This window comes from Temnothorax americanus, unplaced genomic scaffold, assembly GCF_048541705.1.
Source record: "Temnothorax americanus isolate GAGA-0224 unplaced genomic scaffold, ASM4854170v1 Scaffold5, whole genome shotgun sequence".
NCBI classification, from domain to species: domain Eukaryota; kingdom Metazoa; phylum Arthropoda; class Insecta; order Hymenoptera; family Formicidae; genus Temnothorax; species Temnothorax americanus.
The window spans coordinates 6,927,294-6,949,507 of record NW_027509657.1 but is presented as its reverse complement, the minus strand read 5'-3'; the positions used below and the strand labels follow the sequence as shown (position 1 = coordinate 6,949,507).

The window sequence follows — 22,214 nt, the reverse complement described above, 5'->3', positions numbered from 1 at the left end:
CACGTGTTGTCGCTTGTCGCTCCGGCTCATTTCCTAACCTAACGTTCAATTCTCCACAGGGCAAAAATGCCGTACCGTGGTCGTCGTCGGTGCCGAATCCGCGGGTCCGCGGGGCGCGAATTTCGCATCGCGAAAATTGCGATCTCTCGCGATGTCTAGACGTGCGCGCACGCGCGCTCGACCAACGACCACCTCAACCTTGAGCAACTTCCAACTTCACGCGATGTCACACGTGCGGTCACACGTAGAACGTAGAACAACGTGACGTTTGCAGGAAGTTCGGTCTTTTGAATCTTTCGCGCACTTTGGGTCGTATCCCGAACGCATTTTTATCGATAAATGCGCGCATTCATCGATAAAAGTGCGTTCGGAATACGGGGGACGGGGGCCTTTTACGTCTTCCCTCTTTTTCCCTCCAACGTCGAACCCCTACACCCATTTCATTTTAAGCGCAGAAGATATACCGCGGTGCAGCTGCAAGGAGCAGATCAGCTATAGCTGTCAATAATAATGCGTGCGATGATGCGTCATGCGATCGAGAGCGAAGATATATCGACACCGACGAATGACGAATCTTCATCTCGATCTCGTCGTATGGAAAATAAAGATCATAACGCGACGTCGTCGTATGCAGCGCGGTAATAAAAACGATGAAACAAAATACTGTTCGCTCGCTACGCGTCGACGTCGACACTCGCGCTCGATCGATGCCGTTTATCTCAATTCGTTTCGGATAACATTTGTTATCGCGCGATCACTTCCTCCGTCTTATCTGAAAGTTAAGAGACAAGTCGGAAGTATTCCTGTATCATCCGTTAGTCCGTTCTCGCGTTCTCGTCTCGCGGAAACATGCACCGAGCCCGTTCGTGCGATCTCGCGGCAAAACTATGGAGGAGATCCAACGTCATGCCGGCGCCGGCGATCCATCGGGGATCGATCGCCGGCGTCGACCGGCGCACGCTGCACGCGCTCGTCTACGGACCCGATGTCGCGGCCGCCCAGAAACACGGACTGCCCATCGTGGCCCTGGAATCGACGATCATCACGCACGGCATGCCGTACCCCGATAACTTGAGCACCGCGCTGAAGGTCGAAGACGCGATCAGAAAGCAAGTTTGTATAGCACCCCCGATGACGTTCTTTCTCCCTTCTCTTCCTAGGCTCGAAAGTAATGCGCAAGAAATTATACAAGCTCATCCTGTACAATCAAAAGGTTTCAATTGTCTATCGTCGGAGAATTTTACAAGTTTTGATATTAAATGTAGCTTTGAAAATTAATCCGTCACGAGAGAGATTGGACGGATATAGCGTTGACGCTAATCGACTTGTTGTTTTGTTCAAATTTCAGGGTGTCGTACCCGCAACGATAGGAGTTGTAGATGGCAAAATATACGTAGGCTTGAACAACGAGCAATTGGAGACCTTATCTAAAGCTGACTCTGCAAGAACTATGAAATGTTCGCGCAGGGATATTTCTTTCATTGTGTCGCACGGATTGAACGGTGGCACAACAGTCAGTGGGACGATGTTAATCGCACACGCAGCTGGTATTCCGATAATGGCAACAGGCGGTATCGGCGGTGTTCACAGGGGAGCTGAGCTGACTCTCGACATCAGCGCGGATCTGATCGAGCTTGGACGCACCCCGGTGGCGGTTGTCTGCTCCGGCGTCAAATCTATCCTGGATATTGGCAAGACCTTGGAGTACTTGGTAGGTGCATGAATATAAATTTGTGACTCATACAAAACTTATTAACGTCCGCTCTGTTTCCAGAAATTGACATAGAAACACTCGCTTTTATGCTCGCAGGAAACTCAGGGAGTGCCGGTCGTAAAAATAGGCGACGCGCCAGAATTTCCAGCTTTTTACTGTTCCGAGACCTCGGATAAAATAAAAGCGCCGTGCAGAGTCTCCAACGCCAAGGAGGCAGCTGGTATTGTGGAGACGCAGGGAGCACTGGGCATCGGCACGGGGATATTATTTGCAGTCTCTGTCCCTGAAAAGTATGCGTTGAAACCTAGCGTTGTGGATGCCGCTATATCTGAGGCTTTAACGAAAGCAAACGCTATGCGCGTAACGGGCAAGCGAGTTACGCCATTCCTTCTAAACGAACTCAACAAGATCACGCGCGGTCAATCTCTCGAAGCGAGTGAGTAAATAGAGACTGGCGGAGTGCCACGTAAAATGCGGTACCTGAAATGTAATTGTTATGTTTAAGACGCCTCATCGATGATTTTGCAGATATAGCTCTAATAGAAAATAACGCCAAGGTTGCGGCCGAAATTGCCTCGAATCTCTGCGAAAGATCTCAAACAGCCCTTGTAAGATCTGCTTCCGTACGATCGATAATATCAAGGCAAAAACCGGTAAGACTGAAAGCAACGTAAAATTGTCCTTAAAAATAAACTCGAAACGCATTAAGAGGCGACGTTGAGAAGTTACTTTATATCTGACGAGCCTTATCGTAACATTCAAGGCTGACAGTTAAATAAGTCATTCCGTTATCTCTACTTGAAGTATACTTATACCGATCGTCTTATGCAGATAGTGATTGGCGGGTCAGTCCTGGACACTGTACTGCAAGTGAAGGAGCCCGAAATAAACGTAAGTCAAAAATCTCACAATCAAAGTTATACTAAATAACCAATTTTTTTTCTTATATATTCATATTACATAATATAGTTTGTAGAACAGTAACGGTATTTATGTACAATTACCACCTTTTTTTTTCTTTCTTATGTACATTTAATAATATCAAATAATAGGAAATCTCGCGTAGAATAGGGGAAGAGTATGGTGTATGTTAACAAACGCTTTATAGCATAGCAAACCTATGAAGTACGGCCGTCGCAACCGGCGGCGTATCCCCGTAACGTAAATTAAATACAGACGCAAGCTTGTTGATACGATATTATGAAAGGTTCGCCAACGTAAACGCGCTATTGAGCTCGATTGTAGCTTGTAACTACGTGTCAGTTATCTCGCGTTCGCCCTTCTTTGCTAACAGTCTTCAGATACACTCGTTTTTTTTTCTTTTTATCACGTGTACGTCGTCTTTATACAATATTAATGTATTCAAAGCTTTTTAAATGTGCATACTCTTCTTTCGGTATTCGCGCTACGATCACTCTATGAAACATCTCGTTTGCGACATTGCACACGTGGCGGAAGCGGATCGATTGGTCAAGGAGCGCGGTTAAGTGGGAAATCGATCTTTATGTCATTTGTACGAACGTATCTTTGATCGTCAGATATCTTCGTTAACATACAATAATATTTAGATAGATCTCCTATTTAAATAGTATTAACCGATAGAAAAGATGATGCGGGATGTGTAAACTCGTATCTACTTCTCTTTTGCCTCGGTCAAAGAAAGATCGCATTTTTGTGAGACTGCCATCTCCTGTTGACCGATCTGCCGGATTCGGATCCGTGCAATGTCGCAAACGGCTAATTGTTCGACCATACCTAGTTTACGATATATAATAAATTGGGTTTTAAGCAGGCACTATTCAAAGCTCCCCGTCTTCCACTTCAGTTTGTATATTACATTTAGATACCGATCCGTTACAAATCGCTACGCTCGTTTGAACTTTGAAGTCTTTCTTGCAGTGTGGTTGTATATAACATTAGGAAATATCGTCCGAATAAAATATAAATTCCTAAAATACTTCGCTCGTCTTTTCTTTCTAGTATAGATGGTACATTAATATACGACAACCGAAGCGAAATCAGATATCTCGTGTCTCCGGAGTGTGATGTAGTTTCATAGTATGTCTTTTTTTTCTTTCCGAACGTATTTTCTTTCGACTAATTAATTAAAAAACGGTTAGTCTCTCTCTGTCTTCTGTATATAACATCTTTATATACATTTAGTGGCAGAGGCTGTGTGTCTGCGAGGTGTAAGCTTTCACATTATTATTACATTCAACAATAATTCGATGGTCTGATTAAGAAAGAATGATGGGACTTGCGCGTTGTCGGTAAAAGAATCTCTTTTTACTCTAGGGAGAATGAAAGGAGTCAATTATCTTGTTTGGCGACAACGCACAAATATTCTACTTCGCTAATAATGGCCCAAGGATGATCAGGCGCTGCTCGAGATTAACAATTACCCTGTTTTCCAGACTAGTGTAATTATACGTGAACATGTGAAACGCCAGATTTCGTAACACGTAAATTCAACTGCGACAGATAGGATCAACGTAAAAGCGTCCCATTTTGTAACATCGGCGGAGACGTGCGTTCGAACAATTAACAGATAATATCTCGGTTACTCCTTAAGCAGACGATCGACACACTTATTATCTATCATATGCCGGTATATACAGCCTACTATGGTATTTGTATCCGTTTATCATTGCATCCCCATTAAATGTATAACCCTAAGATTCCTTTAATCCTAGCTAGGAAGCCAGTTATTTCGAGTGTTACGCTATGTTTTTGTCGCTCGCATCACGGATCTCCATTATTGGGACGCCGGAGAGGCGTATGGGGCGTGCGAAAAAATAAAAGAGAAAACAGGTTAAAGCACCGAATGAAATAACTCCGGTCTGCGCTTATTTTAGTCCAACAGTGATGGTCCAGTTACGGGAAAGGTATCGGTACAAGAGCTACTTGCGTGACGCGTATATCTTTTAGATGTATATGTAAAAACGATTAGGAATCGTTTAATCGTCGCCTAAGTACATCGGAAATCTCTTTTTCCCTCTCATCCGCTTCTTTTGTTCTCTGTTGTATTATTAGCGAGGGGACTAGGGGAACCCTCGTCGCTCAAGGGTGTCTAGACGCACATTCATTTTGTTGGAGAAGAGGAGGATCAATTTGGCAGTAGTATCTCACAATATTCTCCTGTAACTATCGTAATTATATCTAAAGGTCTAAGGATCGTTAGAGAACTTCACGAGTGTCGTGAAATTCGATAGTTGGTTAGACGGCAATGTTACCGTGAAGCGCACACAGTTCGCTTGTCTGAACGGATACACAGGTTGTCTGCATTATTAAGAGAACCAAACACGTGAAGTCGCGCGTGAAGAAATATAGCCTCAAGTTTCCTCAAGTTAGACAGAAGTTTGTTAACAAGTCTTGAATCGTAACTGTTCTTCTGGTAGTTGCAAAAATGTCGATTAATATATCTAATAATATCTAAACGCACATAATGTGCGATTTCTAAAAATGAAAAGAATATCTTACAAGATTTTTGAAAGAAAGAGAAAAATCTTTGCATTATTAAAACGGAAAGAAAGAAAATAGATCTCTCTGTACCGTCAAGATAACGCTTCGCCAGACAGAAACGCGATCCACGAAGTATATATCCGATTACTAGCTCGCGAGTCTTTAATTAACTCGACAGAGAATTGTCGAGTCCAGAGACAATCCAACGGGAACAAGAGCTTCGTGTGTCATTTATAGGCGACGATAGTTACCCTCGACTGTGACATACTACCGGGCGTTGAATTGAACGTTATCTTCGTTTAAGATATGAGAAGCGGCACGACGATATCCCGTAATACGCCGATGACACGATCGATAACGGCTTTATTCGGATGTGGGTAACGCAGGAAAGTTTCACAGTTAAAAATAAATCTGCAAAAGTAGTTATGCGATACACCGGCCATGCGAGGACGGAAAAGGCATGTATGTAAGGTGTACGCTGGCGAGGAGAGCCAGGGGCGGTTAATGAGCAACCCGCACAGCTAGGCATGCGCGCGCGCACAAACACAGCGAAAGCTCACGTGGAAAAGCGACGGTTAATTCTGTAAAAGTCAGGAGACTAAAGAAAGTGGTTTCTAACGGTCATTTAAAATTAGCGTGCACCTACCCTCTATAGGTTGACGTCGACGATGACGAAATTAGCACACGACCACGAGAGTACAGGCCGTAAATAGAATGGTTTCTTCAAACTGTCTTTCACGCGGGGTGAATTGCTCTCGCCGCTCGTTTTAAGGAATCATAGGGCAACGACGTTCCAGTCTCGAATCGCGCTTTCTATCGTTTTTTTTTTTTCCATCCCCGGATGAAGATTTCGCTCTCGTGCCACGATCTGTGCAAACTTAAACGCCCATTCGCAAGTTTCGTACAAAACGGAGCTTTTTTTGTTTCTCTTTCTCGCTTTAATTGTATATGTTTTGATTTGGTTCTTTCGTTAATAATTGTACAGTCCCACCGTGATATCGATTCGTGAATGCTTGGTCTCTCGCGTGTCTCACCGTCTAACGCTGCCCGTCGTCGTGGTCTTTTCTCGATGTCAAGCGCGCACTATCGCGAATCGGCGGTAAGAGACCTCGGGGGTGAGAGGTAGGGGTGAGCTATAGAAGACGAGCTGAACAGCGGTTGTGAATCTCCTTCACTTCCGCCTGTCTCGATGCGACGTCGACGACGACGATGACGACGGCAGCGTTTCCTCACGTGTATCGCGCCCGTCTGTTGGACTAGCGCCTGCCAGTAGCTCGCCGGACGTGTGTATGTTACTCTCTTAAAAAAGAAACCGAAACGTCTGGACAGAGGGTTGTCGTTCCTTTACTTGTATAGCGGTATGTCGGCGCGCCGGCGATTGCTCCTGTACAGGAAACGGTTCGAGGTGTTTCGCCACCATCTCCATAGTCAGGTGCGCCTGCTTTGACCGCCCGTTACGGTCACGCCCGCACCCGGGCTGGTGCCGTTCGACAGCAGCAGCCTACGGTTAAACTCACGCATCTCGTAGTTGTTGTTACCGTTGCTCTTCTCACGGCCGCCGCCGGCCGCGCAGCTGTTGTGGTTGTTCACCGAGATGGGCGTCGTCTCCTCGAGGATCAGCGCGCAGTGACTGTTCGTGTCGCTGTCGGCACCGCCGTCCTGTAGATTGTTCGGCAACATCGGATACCGGCCGGTATTGCACTCGTCCAACTGCGGCAACAGCGACGCGTTGCCTGAAAATGAGGATGACGGATATAGTGTCCTTGCCTCTCTTCCTCTAAAAAGATATCGAATCCTATCTGCTAGGTATCTCGATTGAGATTGTCATTATAATCTTCCACCTTTGGCCTGTCGATATGATGCTCGAATACACAGGTAAAAAAAGTGACAATTAATATACGTATACTCAAGTAGTTAATCATTACTTAAAATCACTGCTATATGATAGAAACTTCATTCTACAACGCTAATGAGAACGGAATTAGAATCTGGATTCCTGGACGTTAACTAGTTTGGACTGATCGACGATATTGGATTCTTAGGTATTTTCATAAGCGGGAGTTACTGGAACGTACCGGAAACCGTAACCGTGTTGGGCAACGTTGTGCGTCTCGCGATGCTGCCGTTGTTGTTGGTCATTTCCGGCATCACCTGGGAAAAGGGCGGTTGCGCGAACTGCGTGGGCGGCGGCGGCGGTTCTCTCAGCAATCGTATCTTCTGTATCATCTCCCGTATCTCGTAGCGCAGGATACCGAGGAAGCAGAGCTTGGCGAAGGCGATCACGCAGAAGCCCAAGACGAACAGCAGATCCGCCGTTTTCCTGAGCCAGCGTACGAGCGTCTCTTCGCAACCGCGCGTGTACGGATGCTGACAGGGCTCGGTTGCGTTTATGCTGGATCCACAGCAGGTCGACGAAAAGTTGGGTCCAAAATCCTTGGGCCCGGTCACCGCGCAGCACATGAACTCCCGCTGAAGTCGATCCCACTGTTCGGTGAATCGCGGCTCTTTATTGTAGTCCATCTGTGAGCGAGAGATCGTCACTTAGATAGGCACGGTACAGTGTGCGTTAAATCTATTGGAGACGGAAAAGTGGCTCTTTGTCTTTTGGTCGAAGAAGTAAAAAGTCATATGAACTCTTCTGTTGCGCTATACAATTTACAGATATATGTTTACAGATATACATATAGTCCACGAACCGAAAAGAGTTTTCAACACATCTCATAAACCTATCCTATTGAATACGATTAGTTCAATGCGCGAGGAACTAAGTTTATTTCGATACGCAGGACGAGAGAAAAAGCTCATTGGTTTTTCTGACGTAATGCAATACGCCTCTAAACGGACCAGAAGCTCTATTGAACTAATTGGGAAGGCTACCGATAGCGCACCTGCAAACGTTGCTTCAGCGTGGGCCTGAGGTCGGCGCGCATTTTCTCAAAGCGGAAGATCCAGGCGACGCCGACCACGGCGTCGCCGAACAGCAGTATCAGCAATAATATCCAGTAGATGTGGAGCAGCCGAGCGCTGAGCCGCCTAGCAGCGATGCAACCGAGCAGCTGCACCAGACCTAACTGTGCCGTCAATGCCAGATAGCCGTAGAGCGCGGTGGGGTCGTAGACGCGGGGTACACCCGGCACCACGTGCCGACGTGGGTCACCGGTGAACAGGAGGGTCTGCGACACCGCGGCGACGAAACCGATCGCGCTACCGAACAGCACCAAGTTACAGGCGTAGATCCAGAGGCGGTAATATCGCATCGCGATGTCCCGACCACCGCCGGTGAGTCGTTGGGACGTCACCGACGACGGCGCCTCGTCGGCGACGTGATCGCGGCTATCGCTCCTCCGGGCGTCTCTCTTGAAGACGTTGTTATTGTTGACGTTATTGTTGTTATTGTTATTATTAATGTTATTATTGTTGTTGTTATTATTATTGTTGTTGTTGTTTGTAGTGGTCGTGGTGTTGGTATCGGTCGAGTTCCGATGCTCCTCACGGTCGTCCAGCAGAAAGAGAAAGGGCGGCTTCGCGCTGCAGTCCTTCGTCGCTGTCTTTTGGCTGTGCGTCGACTGCGGGGTGACTGAACGTTGCAGCAGCATCACCGTCATACTATCGTGCCACCCTGGTGTGCGTGTCCTCGTCGTAAGGATTGTGCCCCGCGGACGCGGGGGGCTGAATAGGAGAGACGGGCCAGCGCGTTGCACCGTTAGTGGTGGCCACCGCCGCGGTACTCACGCGAGGGAGGTGGTGGCGAGGGAGGATTCTCTCTACTCGTGACCGGCGCGAGTCACGCGAGGCACGTCGTGCTGCATCGCCGCACCGGAAGGTCGTTCGTGGTAACGTTCGTGGTTGGTTCCCCTCGTGTCACGCACACCTGTCGTCGTGCACCGGTGAGCACCGCGATGGCGGTCTTCGGTTTTCCGGCAGCCGGAACGATAAATGATCCTCCTAAAAAGAGAGAGATATATGAGATATATGAAAAAGGTGTGAGAGACATATTTTTAACAGACACACACATCCTCCGAATCTGTCTACCCGATCTTTCGACAATTTTTTAGGATCCAGAAATTCGATTTGACCTTCGATCTCGGATCATCCGCTTTTTCACCGGACGCCGCACGATTCAATGTTCTCCTTTCTTGCCCCTCGATCTAACGGGGACTGGGGACACGCGGGGGAGGCGCGGGAATTCAACGGAAATCAACGTGCGTGCGTTTCCAAGTCGAAACCAACAGCGGGAGGAGGCATAGCGTGCGCCTCGGCGGATTGTATTTCTTTCTGACAGTTGTAGCGTGCGATAGGCGATTCTATTTATCGATCCTCCGCCGCTTAGCTCTATGTAGCTTTTCCGAGGAGGGACAGAGATAAATCATCGTGCGAGATAGAGGGAGGATATGCGCCTGAGTGAGTGTATCGGCACGAAGCGTCGCCGGCTCGGCGAATCATCGTGGAAGAACTGCAGAGACAACCTATCTGACGAAAAGGCATACATACAATTTATGAAAAAAGCAGGACTGAACAAACGGGTGAAATGCCGGAGAAACAGTTTACGGAATAGGAAGCGAAGTACAAAGCGGAGGAAGCGGAAAATCGCTTCGTATTATGTCCAAAATGATAGATCTCGGCAAAGATTATCTACGGGTACACATCACGGATCATCCCGAGATTATCTTGAGGGTCGCGAACACGGACATGCATATCGCCGCGACATCGGTTCGGTCAGGGCGATGCGCCAAAGCGTGCTCCCGTTTCCGTGCATCGGCACTCGCTTTGCACGCATGCATGCATGCATGCGGACAAGCAGAGGCAGGCAGCAAACCGCTGCCACGAGTATATGCGAGTGGCGCATTGTAATGAAAATACGGAAGAGAGTGAGAGAGCGGTAAGGGCCCATCGATCGTTTAAACCCTGCGCGTTAACGCGCGCTCTACACCGACACACGACACAAGCGAGGGACGTGTATGGGAGAAGATAAGGGAAGGAGAGAGAAAGAGAGAGACATTGACAGAGCGCGGTTACCTCTTTTCGTCCTAACGGAGAAACAATTTTCAGCGTCACGAAGACGAACAGTCAATGTCCTGGCCGGCGTCCAGTGCTGCCTGCTTTACATAATCCCGCGGAGGGAAAATAAAGGAGAGAGAAACAGAGAGAGAGAGAGAGAGTGAGAGAGAAGAGGCGCGGATCGATGTCGCGCGACGATGCACCGCGTGCGATCCTTTCCCGACGCCGGATGCCGGAACGAGGAACGAGGAGAGACGAAGCAACCTATACGCCTTACTCAGCAGGATGGAGGCGCGATAAAGAAAATTGTTGAACAGTCTTTAATTAGATATCGATACGAGGTGACATATCCCCCCGAAGAAGAGGCGCGAAAAGCTAGAGGGAGAAAAAGGACGACGAGGAGACGACGAGCGGGCGTGCGCGCTCGCGCGTGCAAGAGAAGGGGAAAGGAGGGCTGAAAGGTGGCAATGGATGGCAGGGGAGGGAACCTCGCGTTATGCAATCTTCCTCCCGACCTTCCCGAAGGAATTTATCGTCACTCGTTACGCTTCGTCCTATTTTCGCCGCATGCAACGCGCGGAGGGGGAGGAATGCCGCACGCCGTTACGCGTCACGCGAACTCGGTTTCACGGGCTCCGCCGACCGCACGATCGGCCCGATCGTGCGCCTGTTCGTCGGTCGGGACGTCGGCGTGGACGCGACGCGCGACACCCTCAGAATGCTTGGACACGCTTCAAATCGTTGAAATCGCTCTCTTCGAGCGACACGTCCCGATGCCACCAGATTTCTTTTGATGCAATAGCGAACGATCTCTTCGACGAGGAAGGAGGAGAAGGAGGAGGAACACGATTGCTGGCTTATTCGACCCATTAGATACCTCTGCGTAAGACGTCCTCCGGACGAAAGGCACACACGATGTCAAGGAGCGTCCTTTATCTTGCGAAGCAAGATCTCGATCCTCGTAATCTCGTCCTTGAGGAAGAATCCTTTTCTTCAGGGAAGATCCTCGGGAAGAAAAAAAAAGAGTCCTTTCTTTCGAGGAGAGCAATTCCGTTCAACAGAGAGATCCGACTTCTCTTCGTTCCCGACTAGTTTCGCACAGACAGCGAAACGCTCGAGAAGCGAGAGATCTTCCTCGGTGGATCGCCTCGGTAATCGCGTGTATCTTCTACGACGCAAATCTCGCGACGCCGATCGGCAGAGTCTACGTGCACGCGGATTGCGGAGGCGCGATCTCGCTCGCCGGGACCGCTGCGGAATCGTTGCAGCCGGGTGTCGTCAGTCGGGCCGACCGTAGGACGGTCGGGGGGTGCACGAGGAACGCGGTCGTCGTCGTCTTCGTCGTCGTCGTCGTCGTGGTGCTTCCTTCACGGGCATCGCCGCGAGAGTCCTCCTCGGCAACGTCGTCCACGTCGTCGTTCATGCCAGTCGCCCGCGTTTCCTCGTCATGCGTCTCTCTCGTGCTCTTGTGGATATCTCTTCACCAGCACTTCGTCCTCGGCTTTCTCGTCACCGGCGTTACCCCCGTTCCCGTGGTCCTGGCTCTCGACGCCGTCGACGTCCTCGCTCTCGTCCTCGGCCTCGGCCTCAGCCTCGTCCCCGTCCTCCTGGTCACAGTCGACACTTGACAAGGCCGTCGCTAGCCGTAGCGCATGTCGTTCGTACAACGCTTTGTGGAGCGGCGCGACGCGACGCGACGCGCTGCCTCTCACTGCCACGGATCACGCAGAGTCGAGAGTTCGAGAGCTCGTGCGCGCGACCGAGCGTCGTCGTCGTCGTCGTCGCGACGCCGCGGCCACAACGCCCGACGCATAGGATGACGTTCCAGGCGGACACGCGCGGCTCGCTTTACCTATCTATCTTGTCTATCTCTTGCGGTCTCTCCTTCTCGTCTCTCCCTCTTTCTCTCTGTCTAGCCTGTCGGTGACGGAGAACACGCGGCACCTGGGGGTACGTGGACGGCGGGGGTGGTCACCGTGAACAGCGTCCGAGGATAGGCAACCGGACTGGCTCGAGGATCGAGGAGGCTCTGCCACCGTCGTCGCCGCTCGCAAGACAGACTGATAGATAGAGGGAAGACACGCGAAGGGAGTAAGGCAAGGGCGGACGATTGGAAGTGGGCGAAGTGGGCTCCGCTTCGATCCACCAGCGACCGCCGGTCAAGCATCGTCACAGGGGGTTAAAAAAACTCGTATTCCAATATCACTATTTCACGTCACAGAAGGGTAGATAGGATTGGTCTTATTTGTGAAATCGAAATGGAGTACCGTGTCGTCGCGAGAAATAGGTCTGACCGATAAGATCTCGTTTGTGAGAGGGAGCGCGCAGCCCCAAGCACAGCGCTGAACACGTAGAAATAAAGCTCTGAGGTGGAAGGAAAGAGGCGGAGAGATAAAAATGTCCAGCCGTATGTTACCACCGGATGTGGTACAAGTGCGAAAGACGGAGAGAGAGAAAGAGAGAGAGAGTATAGAATGGAGATACGTAGGCACCGGCTATATCAAAGATATAATAGGGATGGGGTGAGGAGGACGGAAGAGGTAAACGCTATATACCGACTTGAATATCACGGGGGGGTGGGTCTTGACGTGTTTCTCTTAAGTATCCGCTCTCGGCTGTACCCTGGAGCGAACGCCGACGTGTTATTGAATCTACAAAAGGGAAAAGCGGATGCGGAAAGTAAGCACTCCTTAGGGTGCAGCTGAGGGCTAGGCTTTTTGCTAGATTCGCTCTTTCTACAATGTGTCCTCTTCAAGAGGACTTTTATGGTTCTAATTAATGTATCCCTTTTATTTTTGTCTCTCTTCTTCGCCGCGTGAAAAAAATCGTTTAATCGCGACCAGCGGAATTCGAATGTAAATTCCAATTGATCCTGAAGGGAGCGATTCATTTCCAGAATGACGGTAGAACGCACACCGGGCGAAGCAGACGCAGCTGCGGCGGGGTTGGTCGGAACGTCGCCGACGCGTTGCTCAAGCTCGGCTTGAAGAACACGCGTCTGATATCCGTCGTCGGCGACGATCAGGATGGAAAGATCATTCTCGAGAGCCTAGGAGCCGGAAGCGAGACGGTGAAACGCATGTCGGACGTGAACACCGCGAGGTACGAGTCGCGAAACTTGCCGCTTCGTTGACGAATATTCCAAGAAACTTGCCCAATAGTCCCGACGAAAAATATCTAACAAGGCTACAAATATTCGGACAGTGTAATATTCAAATTATCTCAAATTATCATCTAATTACCCGAATCTATGAACATATAAATAATGATATGCTTAAATAATAGACAGCTTTTTATGGATAATGATAACGATATTTTTGGCTGTGTGGAACGCTTTCAGCTAAGGGAATCTGGGAATAAACAGAAATAGCTAAACACATTCTAATTATCTAATTAGCAATTAGTTTGCTGTTTCATTCTCTATAATGGAAAGGATAATTCGAGTTCCAATAGATTGTTTTTCTGTCTGTTCAGATACTAACAATAAGATTTGAATTGTCCGAATAGTTCGAATATTCGAATTTGAGTAACTTGACGAATCGATTGTCCGGATATCCGAATATTAGCAAATCCGTTCGTGTTGAACTGATTATATACTGTTAATATTCCAGGATAACCGTGGTATTGGACGTTAACGGCGAATGCCACTTCTGCGTCAGCGAAATAGAATCCTTAACCGCGATCGCTCCGAAGTTGATAAAGGAATATCAATCGCATCTCGAAGAAGCAAGTCTCATCGTTCTCGACGCAGATCTCGAGTTGGACACCATGCGCTGCGTGCTCGACGTTGCGTCGCAAGCGAACGTTCCGGGTAAGTAAACATTTCTGCAGTAATTGTCTTTTTTGTTCACGAAAATGAATATTTCTTCGTTCATTAATTTCCTATATATTTGTAAGTCAAATGATGTAATCCTATTATACACATTATATAATATTTATAAAATATATATATAAAAATCGTGATATAAAAAAAATCATGTGCATGCGTGAGTAAAACAATGGACGGAGATTATTCACGCATAAGCAAAATTAGCTTCGAGAAAATCGAATGTAAGTAATCGGTGTAATTAGAGAGAGGGCGACAATCTTAAACACACGTTTATCCTTCTTAAGTGATTAAATTAAATAATATATAAATGTTAATGGTTTTCCATTTCAAACGAGTTATTATTCGTGTCATACTCTTTCACTTGTAACCTTCAACTCTCTAATCAAACTCTCTTAATATATGCTTCTTAAAACTGAGGCATATATGGAATGAGGGTCGGGGTTGAATCCGGAACCTGCCGACTACGGTCGACCACTCTCACACGGAGCTATTCATTAAAAATAACGGTAAGAGCATATATATATATATATATATATATATATATATATATAAAGTTCCTACCACTATTTTTAATGAACAAATATAAATGGACGGATCAAGATCGTACACAGGCAGTGTACAGACTCTTAAGATTAAATTTTTCATCAAAAGCACCCGAGATTTGATATCACATTATACGTATCCGCTTCGCGGCGGCCCATGATGAGACTGTGGATTCGGTTGCATTTGCATCACCAAATTGCGAGATTCTTTGCGCAATCTGTAACCAGTCCGCGCGTCCAGATAAAGAAAGAACGCGGCAAACGTGTGGATCATGAACGATATGACCGCGAGAGCGTACGACCACGACAAGTGATTGTAATTCGGATACATTAACCAGTCCCGGCGCCAACACTGTCCGCCGAATATGGAGACTGCCAGGAAAAGGAGCGCGCCTGAAATCAGAGAGCATCCGGGTTAAAGAACATTTGGCGTCTATTCCATCTTAAATTTTAACTCTTACGCTTACCGGCTACTGCGTCGCATACGAATGCGACGGACGACAGGATCCACTCGTAATGCAGGACGAATCTCAATGGCCAACGTATCCAGATCAAGGAAATCACGCCAAACGCAAAGACGGAGAGCAACATGGCCAGCGTGACGAATGCCTGTACTACCATGAGCCACACCGGCAGCAGCCACTCTCTTATGACATAATATTCTTGCGAAAATATATGGTGGCAGCCGTCGAACTGCTTGTCAAACTGATAGTAGGGATAGCGGAACTGCTCGAAGCAATATTCCCAGAGTCCCATGTGCTTGAAGTTGCTGAATGTTTCCTGATACGATTCTATCCAATACGGACTGGAAATTATACGGCGGATCAGTAACATTGTTTTCACACGCTCCAAACTTAATTTTGAGGTCGTTGCTCGTAGCAGTTGCACGGAAATAAATGCGTTTACCTTATGAATGCCATCATTAGAAGAAAAAGCGCCGCGAACGTGAGCCCTCCGCCGAAAACGACCGCGTCTGTATCAATTAAAAAAATGAAGAACGCGTTAGTACAGGTTACTCCGGGTAAACTCTTAGCTGATCGACCTAATCAATTACTCACTGGACGCCCTGTGATAATCTTGCTTGTCCATCGTCATGATGACCTTTCGAAAAGGCCAACGCGAAACCGACCGACTTGTTTAATTCGTTCGTTTACGATTTAATGTTTTCGTTCGTCACCCAAGCTCTCCGCCGAGACCTTTCGCCACACCCAATACACCCAATGGTCCCCGTCCCACACCGCATCGCTACCAATTCTACCAACGGAAAGACGTACTTTATCAACAGACGGAGCTTTGCCGTCTATTGATAACGTAGGCCATCCTCCATGTGTGCATTCTCTCTTTTTCTTTATTTATTAGATGCGTAGATCATGAATATACAAAGAACACTGATTGGGGGGGGGGGGGACTTAATTAATAATACCTCCTTCGTTAAGAATCCAAGAAAAATGATTCAGGACTTTTCAGCCTGTTTTCTATTAGTGGGCGCACGTCTCTCTCTCAGCGCACATTATAGTTTAAATTTACAATTTTATCTGTCGAGAGATGCAATTTATTTGAATTCTAAACTTAAGTGAGATTGAAGATGTAGAAAACACAGTTTCTCGTATCAGAAGTTTATTTGGTAACGGACAGAGTTAGAAAATTTTTTCCTAATGTCCGATTAATCTCGTTCGGATTTCCTCAGACATGTCGTTGGAAAATTCGTAGCTGCGTTGTGCGATTATCGTAAATCTCGTGCGTAAAACTTAATAATATAATATATGTATGTAGATATATAGATACAATATACAAGATGTTTCAATAACTCGCGTCTCAAAGCACTAAAAAAATTCATGAAAAAGCCACATAAATCATAAAAGTCCAACAAGTTAAAGCTGTAAATTATAATAAAATATTTGTGACTCTTCTCATCGGAGTCCACGATCGGTCGAGAAAAGAATCGCGTGTCTTTTTCATATTATCTAATTTGCGAATTTTTCCGCAAGTGTTTTAAGACGCGTATATGTCGCGTCGCATACATATATATCGTTAACAATAATATTATCGTACAATACTACGATCCCACATACGTAATGTTATATAAAGAGAGATATAAAATATCGTACAAAAATATTAAACTTACGTATTTTCTAAACTTAAATTATTGCAGATCTGTTTGTTTGTTTTTTCTTTTGTACATTCTACAGAAAGAGAAAAATTCTACGATAAGACGTGTTGCACCTCACGGACGGAACGATACTACAGACTTTTGAGTATATAGACGCTTGTGCGCAATTCCTGCGAAGAGTTCTCGGTTCTAAGCGCGAGATTCGAGTTGAAAGCGCGTTTGAGATTCTTTCAAGTAGTCCCGTTTCTTTCGTTGCACGGTTGCCTCCACCAGCAGTAAGCCGCTCGCGATCAGCGTCAATACGCTGCCTATGACACCTAGGGCGAAGGACCATCCTAGATAATTATTCGCGTGTCCGGGCATCCAACCGTCCGCGTTACCAAGGCAGGCGAATACGATGACCGCCAGACCACCGCTGAGACCGCTGGCCAGCAGCAAGTAACCGATGGCAGTTATCAGCTCGATATATCTCTTTCGCTCCGGGTCCCAGCACAGAGTGAAGAGTAGTATCAGAAAGAACGATATCAGACCCAGCAGGAAGCACAGCGTGAAGAACACTTGCGTGGCTATCATAAATGCTGCAACAAGAGACATCGCGTTAAACGCACGTTGAAGGTTCGTCATCCTGCCAACGGGTTTCGATTCAACGACGGTCCAAGGCACTTGATTATTTCCTCATAGTAGCAAATCTCTCTTTTTGAACATCTGGAGGAAAAATTACAGATCTGCAGAAAGCTGCGTAAAGACGTTAAGGACACGTAGTTTTCCTCGTCTCGTTGTTACGTGGCCACACTTACGGGGCAAGAGGAAGCCACGGATCTCGGAGTAGCCCGCGGTGAACGGGTCGTAGACCCATCTGCAGCCGACGAAGAATCGCCTGGGCGCGTCGGACTCCTGGGGATTGGGCAGCGACCTGAAACAGTGCCGCCACAGGCCGAGTCGGTCGAGCTGCGCCCCGACGATCCGCGGGTCGCTGACCAACCAGGAGGGCGTGCCGAACGCGACGCACACGCAGACGAATCCCACCAGGAACACGCCGACGCCGACGTTGCCGGACAGGCTCCTCTTCTTCATGTCGCCGCTCCGCGTGGCTCCCGTGACGTTTAACGCGAAATTCAGACGAGACACCAGTCGTCCGGCCGCCTGGGTGCGCAACGTAAACTACGATATCTCGTGAAACAACGATCACTACCTGGACGGCGACGGGCGACGGTCCCACGGCACTGATAACCACACCCAAGCGACCCGCGTCCCGCGTTATTGGCGGAGCGAACGGCCGAGTTCTAACTTAACCTAACCCGACCCACCTCGAGCCACGCGCGAGTATCCCACGATGTCCCACCACTCCCACCAGCGGGGCGTTAAACGTAACGAATCTACGCAGGATCGTCCATAGAAAGAGAAAAAAGTACGCCTATTTTTAATCGATGTTACGATACGAAGTAAGCCAATGAGGAGATCGATCAATAAATCGACATTTAAATACTCGTCCGGCGCGCGTGGCAAAAGGAAACGATCGTTTCTCCGAGAAGGAAACAAATTTTTCGAGACTCTGGAATCGCGATAATCCCGCTGCCTCTCTCGTCGCCCCTGCAACCGTCAAGGCGCGTGTGTCACAGCGCATTACATCTCATTTATGCGTATCGTTTCTCTCCTCGCGATCGCATTCCGACCTTGATCCCGTAGGACGTAAGCGAACCGCGGAAAAATGCGTTTTTCTTTTTAGCAATAATAAGCTCGCCTCAGCCGATCCGTAAATCGCATCGCGGAGAATTCAGAGCAATATTCAATTTATGAATTAAGTACGAAAAAGAATCGGGCTCGTGCGCGTCTCGAAACAATGTAGCAAGTTCAATTTATAATTTTACATTAATGTAACAACGAGAAGCGATTGAGGAATCAGAAAGACACGCGTACAAATTTTCAAACGCGATAGTCTTCATTCCGAAATATCCAACGAGAGTTACAGAGAAAAATGGTTTAAAACGCTTTCTTTTCCTTCGAGATACGTGACTTCCGCTCCCCTTACGAAACTTATTTACCATTTTCATTTATATTCTCTTTTCTCTTAAAAAAAAAAAAAAAAGATGTATACAGTATTCGTAGAAACGTAAGATGTACATCCTGTGACTGAATCACGAAAACGATGCCGTTGCGCGACTCGACACGAGTCATCGCTGAATGGGATCCCGCAAGAGATCTGACGATCTCGACGCGCGATGACGCATTCGCGGTTCACCGGCCGACACAACGGCGGAGGATTCTTTCAGCGCGCGGTCGATTAGAATAGAATCTAAATTAGGTCAAACGTACGACGGACACTTTCCTTCGCGGTATCGCGTGCACGCGAGAGAGACCCGCCGCGCCGCCGTCTCTCGTAATTTACGATGGATTTGCGAGAACAAAGTAGGTCACCGCGCGCACACGGGAGGTATACGCTTAATTTATTTAATTCACGACATTCACGCGCGTCCGACGATCGCTACGCGCAATCTGCATGTCCGCGAGTGACGACACGTCGGCTATTGGGAAAAATTATTTTATTATATATATATATATATATCGTCCGCGTATATGCGGTATACAAGTAGGAGATTCATTTCTCGCGCAACATTGACATATATCTATATAGAACTTATGTACATACATAAAATTAGTCCCTACAAACGCTTTCGAAAACAATACAGATAAATGGACGGATTGTTTCAGATATGTGCGCCACGCAGACACATTTAATAGACACTTGCGACGTATAAAATCTATATAGTCGTGCGTTTCATTTCAAAGTAGATATTTTGTATAAACTTTTGTCAACGTAAGAATAATCGTAGAATGGCTCCGCGCATAGTCTATTGAAAATATTCATATGTCTTAGATAATTATCGACAGATCCTATGTAATAATGTTACGATGTGTAGACGCGCAACAATATAAAATTATTAGTCTTCAAAGATTCGTCCGCGACGCGCGTTTCAATGAATAAAATTTGCGCTTTCGCGAGCGTTCGATTGTCCGCGCGTTGGAATTACGATGTAAAAATGTGCTAAATGGTCGTATGCGTTTTCTGTTCCTCGTTCAATATTCGTTCCCGCTTCTTCCTGTGCCTGCGCCCTTCGATCAGGAACAGGACGCCGGCGGCTATCAGGGTAACGCTGCCCACGACGGCCAAGGCGAAGGACCAGCCGATATCGTTGTGCTCCCAATTGGGCATCCAATCCCGTCCGTCTCCCCTGGCGCCGAATATAATCACCGATATAACGCCGCACGCTCCTCCCAAAGTCAAATTGCCGCCGGTCACCCACAGGAGCAGCTGATACTTGTCGTGATGACGCGAGCAACAGGTGTACAGAATGGTCAGGAAGGTGCCTATCAGCAACAGGGTCAGGCACAGCGTGAAGAAGAACTGCGTGGCGACGAAGAACTCGGGCAGAAGTATGTCGTGTATGACGTAGTACTCCTCCTCGAACACCCACCAACACCCGTAGAATCTGGTGTCGTAGAGATGACGCGGATCCTGGAACCCTTGGAAACACACCTGCCAGAGACCTGCAAAGACGCAACGTCGTTCGTCAGTCGCTCCGTCGCTGCCCAGCTAGATGTCTCGTGCTTCCAATATCGCATTGTCAGCGGAGGATCAATTATTAATCGGACGCGATGGAAAGGAGCGGTTTCGAGAGAAACGTAGCTCGTTCCACGAGAAAACCTTGGAAAACAAATTCTGCGATGAGAAAAGGACCAAATAAAATCAAATTTTCTGGAGATCAAGCCTGTTACGCGTAACGCATACCCGCATACATGTTCGATAAACGTCTTACGACAGAGAAAATTGACAATTCTCTCGCATCTGCGTAAACCATCTAAATATCATCTTTTCACGTAGATTATTTATAAAGACAGGTCGACGCGAGGCGCGTCCAGTCGCGTGCAATCTTACCGATCTTGACGAACTGCGGATTATCCAGTTTCCCATCGGTCTCCAGCCAGTTGGGTGTGGTGAACGCGATCACCACCAGAACGAACGCTACCGCCGTGCACGCGACGGCGGCCTTGCCCGTCCTCGTCTTCCCCATCGCTCCCGCGATCGTCACGCGGACGTAACGAAGGACAGCGGGGAGAGAAGCGTGATTCCTCGCGATCGCCGAACGCGACGCGTATATCGCCGTGCGAATCGCCTGGGACGCAAAAGTACGCGCGACGCGACTTCCTCTCGAAGGAATCCCAAGTAGCTCGTAGCTCGGCGCGCGAGCGCTAGAGCGCGTTGCGCGTCCCACCTAATATCCCCTCCCCCGTGGAATTTCAACGACCTTCTCCCCCCGCCCCCGGGGCCTTCCTGACCGAACTTTTTTGTGCCCGGCGAGAAAATTAACGCGAGAGATATATAGAATCTTTTATCCTTTTCGATTTTCTTTCTCGTCTCTCTCGATCCTTCCTCTCTTTCTGTATTTTCTTTTTTGTCACGGAATCAGCACGCGCAATTCTCATTCGACTGTTCGAGAGTGTTCGAGAGCGGTTTACCGACAACAAAAAGTAGATCAAGAATAATTTCAATAAATGCGTGGGACGAGTAACGATTTCGGTAATTCTTCTCGGCAGTCTGGTACGAGCCCACGGATGTTCAAAAGGCGGCGAGGATATTCGAGGTCGGGCCACATTGGAAAAATGTGTTGCACTTCGTCTCGCCCAACCCGAACGAGCTGAGAGTCATAGGCGAGCGCCTCAACATCCCCGTCGCCGAGAGGATGGACCTGGAGGCGGTGAGAAGCGTAGCCGAACAATTAATCGAGCACATTCCGGTTGTCGTGACCACCTTGGGCGCGCGGGGAGTGCTGGTTCGTATGCCGAAATCAACGACCAAGTTTCGACACGCGCACGGCGCACGGCGCACGGCTCGTCAACTTTCTATCTTCGCAGGTGACCCGACGAGCTTCGCAAAACGAGCCCTTCTACGACGAGCGCGGCGAGCTGGTCGCCGATTCCCCGGCGATCGCGTCTCGATTGTATCCAGCCGTCGTCGACGGCGCGGAAAGGCCGGACGAGATCCTCAGCGTGAGCGGATGCGGCGATTGCTTCACGGCCGGGATGATCTACGGGATTCACAAGAATCTGGACGAGATCGGTTGCGTCTCCGTGGCTCTGAAAGCCGCCGCGCTTTCGCTGAGGTCCTTCGACGCGGTGCCGCGGACGCTTCGGGACGCTCTCGAGCGATGATTCTTTTTTATTATTATTATTATTAAATTTTAATACATATTTTTATTGCAATTAACTTTTTGACCAGTTGACTAAGAATAGCGTTTAGAGCTCTAATTGTATTTTTTATTATTAATGAGCTTTTTACCGCAATCCCAAAGAATAAACGTCGTAACATCGCTTGGAGTTTTTATGTTCCTCCTGGGATCACGCGGAGCAACTATTGTTGTTGCTGCTGCTGCTGCTACTACCACTACTACTATCAAACCGCTGTTTTATATTGATTAGACGCGCGATGGATTTGTGCAACGCGTTTGTAAAATCAATATGGGATGTTTTTCCACCTACGCAGCGTCGTCCGATATGTTTATA

General features: G+C 48.0%; 5 protein-coding genes across 8 annotated transcripts; 1 reads left to right on the top strand and 4 right to left on the bottom strand.

The window, feature by feature from the left end:
* The first annotated feature begins 62 nt into the window (after positions 1-62).
* On the top strand, positions 63-22,022 carry LOC143903977 (uncharacterized). 2 transcript variants are annotated; one of them, XM_077418124.1, is made up of 10 exons: positions 63-277; positions 456-1,113; positions 1,349-1,711; positions 1,811-2,150; positions 2,243-2,367; positions 2,546-2,605; positions 13,071-13,276; positions 13,786-13,985; positions 21,249-21,484; positions 21,567-22,022. In XM_077418124.1, the coding sequence occupies exons 2-10, from the start codon at positions 850-852 to the stop codon at positions 21,861-21,863; spliced, it is 2,091 nt and encodes a 696-aa protein (XP_077274250.1). In that variant the 5' UTR covers positions 63-277; positions 456-849; the 3' UTR covers positions 21,864-22,022. The 2 variants fall into 2 exon arrangements, with proteins under 2 accessions (XP_077274250.1, XP_077274251.1); XM_077418125.1 differs by lacking the exon at positions 63-277 and having other exon boundaries at positions 970-1,109.
* LOC143903979 (uncharacterized) lies at positions 2,626-12,215 on the bottom strand. 3 transcript variants are annotated; one of them, XM_077418127.1, is made up of 4 exons: positions 11,052-12,215; positions 8,065-9,121; positions 7,252-7,696; positions 2,626-6,909 (listed from the first exon to the last, which is right to left on the bottom strand). In XM_077418127.1, exons 2-4 carry the CDS (start codon positions 8,779-8,781, stop codon positions 6,605-6,607), a joined length of 1,467 nt encoding a protein of 488 aa, XP_077274253.1. In that variant the 5' UTR covers positions 8,782-9,121; positions 11,052-12,215; the 3' UTR covers positions 2,626-6,604. The 3 variants fall into 3 exon arrangements, with proteins under 3 accessions (XP_077274253.1, XP_077274254.1, XP_077274255.1); XM_077418128.1 differs by lacking the exon at positions 11,052-12,215 and adding an exon at positions 10,193-11,043; XM_077418129.1 differs by lacking the exon at positions 11,052-12,215 and adding an exon at positions 9,253-10,169.
* Positions 14,582-15,814, bottom strand: Pck (Claudin superfamily protein pickel). Its single transcript, XM_077418133.1, has 4 exons — positions 15,604-15,814; positions 15,452-15,518; positions 15,013-15,350; positions 14,582-14,938 (listed from the first exon to the last, which is right to left on the bottom strand). The coding sequence occupies exons 1-4, from the start codon at positions 15,638-15,640 to the stop codon at positions 14,676-14,678; spliced, it is 705 nt and encodes a 234-aa protein (XP_077274259.1). The 5' UTR covers positions 15,641-15,814; the 3' UTR covers positions 14,582-14,675.
* Sinu (claudin family member sinuous) lies at positions 16,146-17,948 on the bottom strand. Its single transcript, XM_077418134.1, has 2 exons — positions 17,453-17,948; positions 16,146-17,233 (listed from the first exon to the last, which is right to left on the bottom strand). The coding sequence occupies exons 1-2, from the start codon at positions 17,727-17,729 to the stop codon at positions 16,845-16,847; spliced, it is 666 nt and encodes a 221-aa protein (XP_077274260.1). The 5' UTR covers positions 17,730-17,948; the 3' UTR covers positions 16,146-16,844.
* Positions 19,179-21,157, bottom strand: Kune (claudin). Its single transcript, XM_077418135.1, has 2 exons — positions 20,590-21,157; positions 19,179-20,201 (listed from the first exon to the last, which is right to left on the bottom strand). Exons 1-2 carry the CDS (start codon positions 20,723-20,725, stop codon positions 19,699-19,701), a joined length of 639 nt encoding a protein of 212 aa, XP_077274261.1. The 5' UTR covers positions 20,726-21,157; the 3' UTR covers positions 19,179-19,698.
* Positions 22,023-22,214: the final 192 nt, after the last annotated feature.

Coding starts and splice junctions, on each gene's coding strand:
- Sinu (XM_077418134.1), bottom strand. CDS start 17,729: ATGAAGAAGAGGAGCCTGTCCGGCAACGTCGGCGTCGGCGTGTTCCTG. Junction 17,234..17,452: donor CCGTGGCTTCCTCTTGCCCC/GTAAGTGTGGCC, acceptor CTCTTGTTGCAG/CATTTATGATAGCCACGCAA.
- LOC143903979 (XM_077418127.1), bottom strand. CDS start 8,781: ATGACGGTGATGCTGCTGCAACGTTCAGTCACCCCGCAGTCGACGCAC. Junction 7,697..8,064: donor CGCTGAAGCAACGTTTGCAG/GTGCGCTATCGG, acceptor TCTCGCTCACAG/ATGGACTACAATAAAGAGCC. Junction 6,910..7,251: donor CAACACGGTTACGGTTTCCG/GTACGTTCCAGT, acceptor CCTCATTTTCAG/GCAACGCGTCGCTGTTGCCG.
- Kune (XM_077418135.1), bottom strand. CDS start 20,725: ATGGGGAAGACGAGGACGGGCAAGGCCGCCGTCGCGTGCACGGCGGTA. Junction 20,202..20,589: donor TCCGCAGTTCGTCAAGATCG/GTAAGATTGCAC, acceptor GCGTCTTTGCAG/GTCTCTGGCAGGTGTGTTTC.
- Pck (XM_077418133.1), bottom strand. CDS start 15,640: ATGACGATGGACAAGCAAGATTATCACAGGGCGTCCA. Junction 15,519..15,603: donor AGATTATCACAGGGCGTCCA/GTGAGTAATTGA, acceptor TAATTGATACAG/ACGCGGTCGTTTTCGGCGGA. Junction 15,351..15,451: donor CTAATGATGGCATTCATAAG/GTAAACGCATTT, acceptor TATAATTTCCAG/TCCGTATTGGATAGAATCGT.
- LOC143903977 (XM_077418124.1), top strand. CDS start 850: ATGCACCGAGCCCGTTCGTGCGATCTCGCGGCAAAACTATGGAGGAGA. Junction 1,114..1,348: donor AAGACGCGATCAGAAAGCAA/GTTTGTATAGCA, acceptor TTCAAATTTCAG/GGTGTCGTACCCGCAACGAT. Junction 2,368..2,545: donor TAATATCAAGGCAAAAACCG/GTAAGACTGAAA, acceptor CGTCTTATGCAG/ATAGTGATTGGCGGGTCAGT.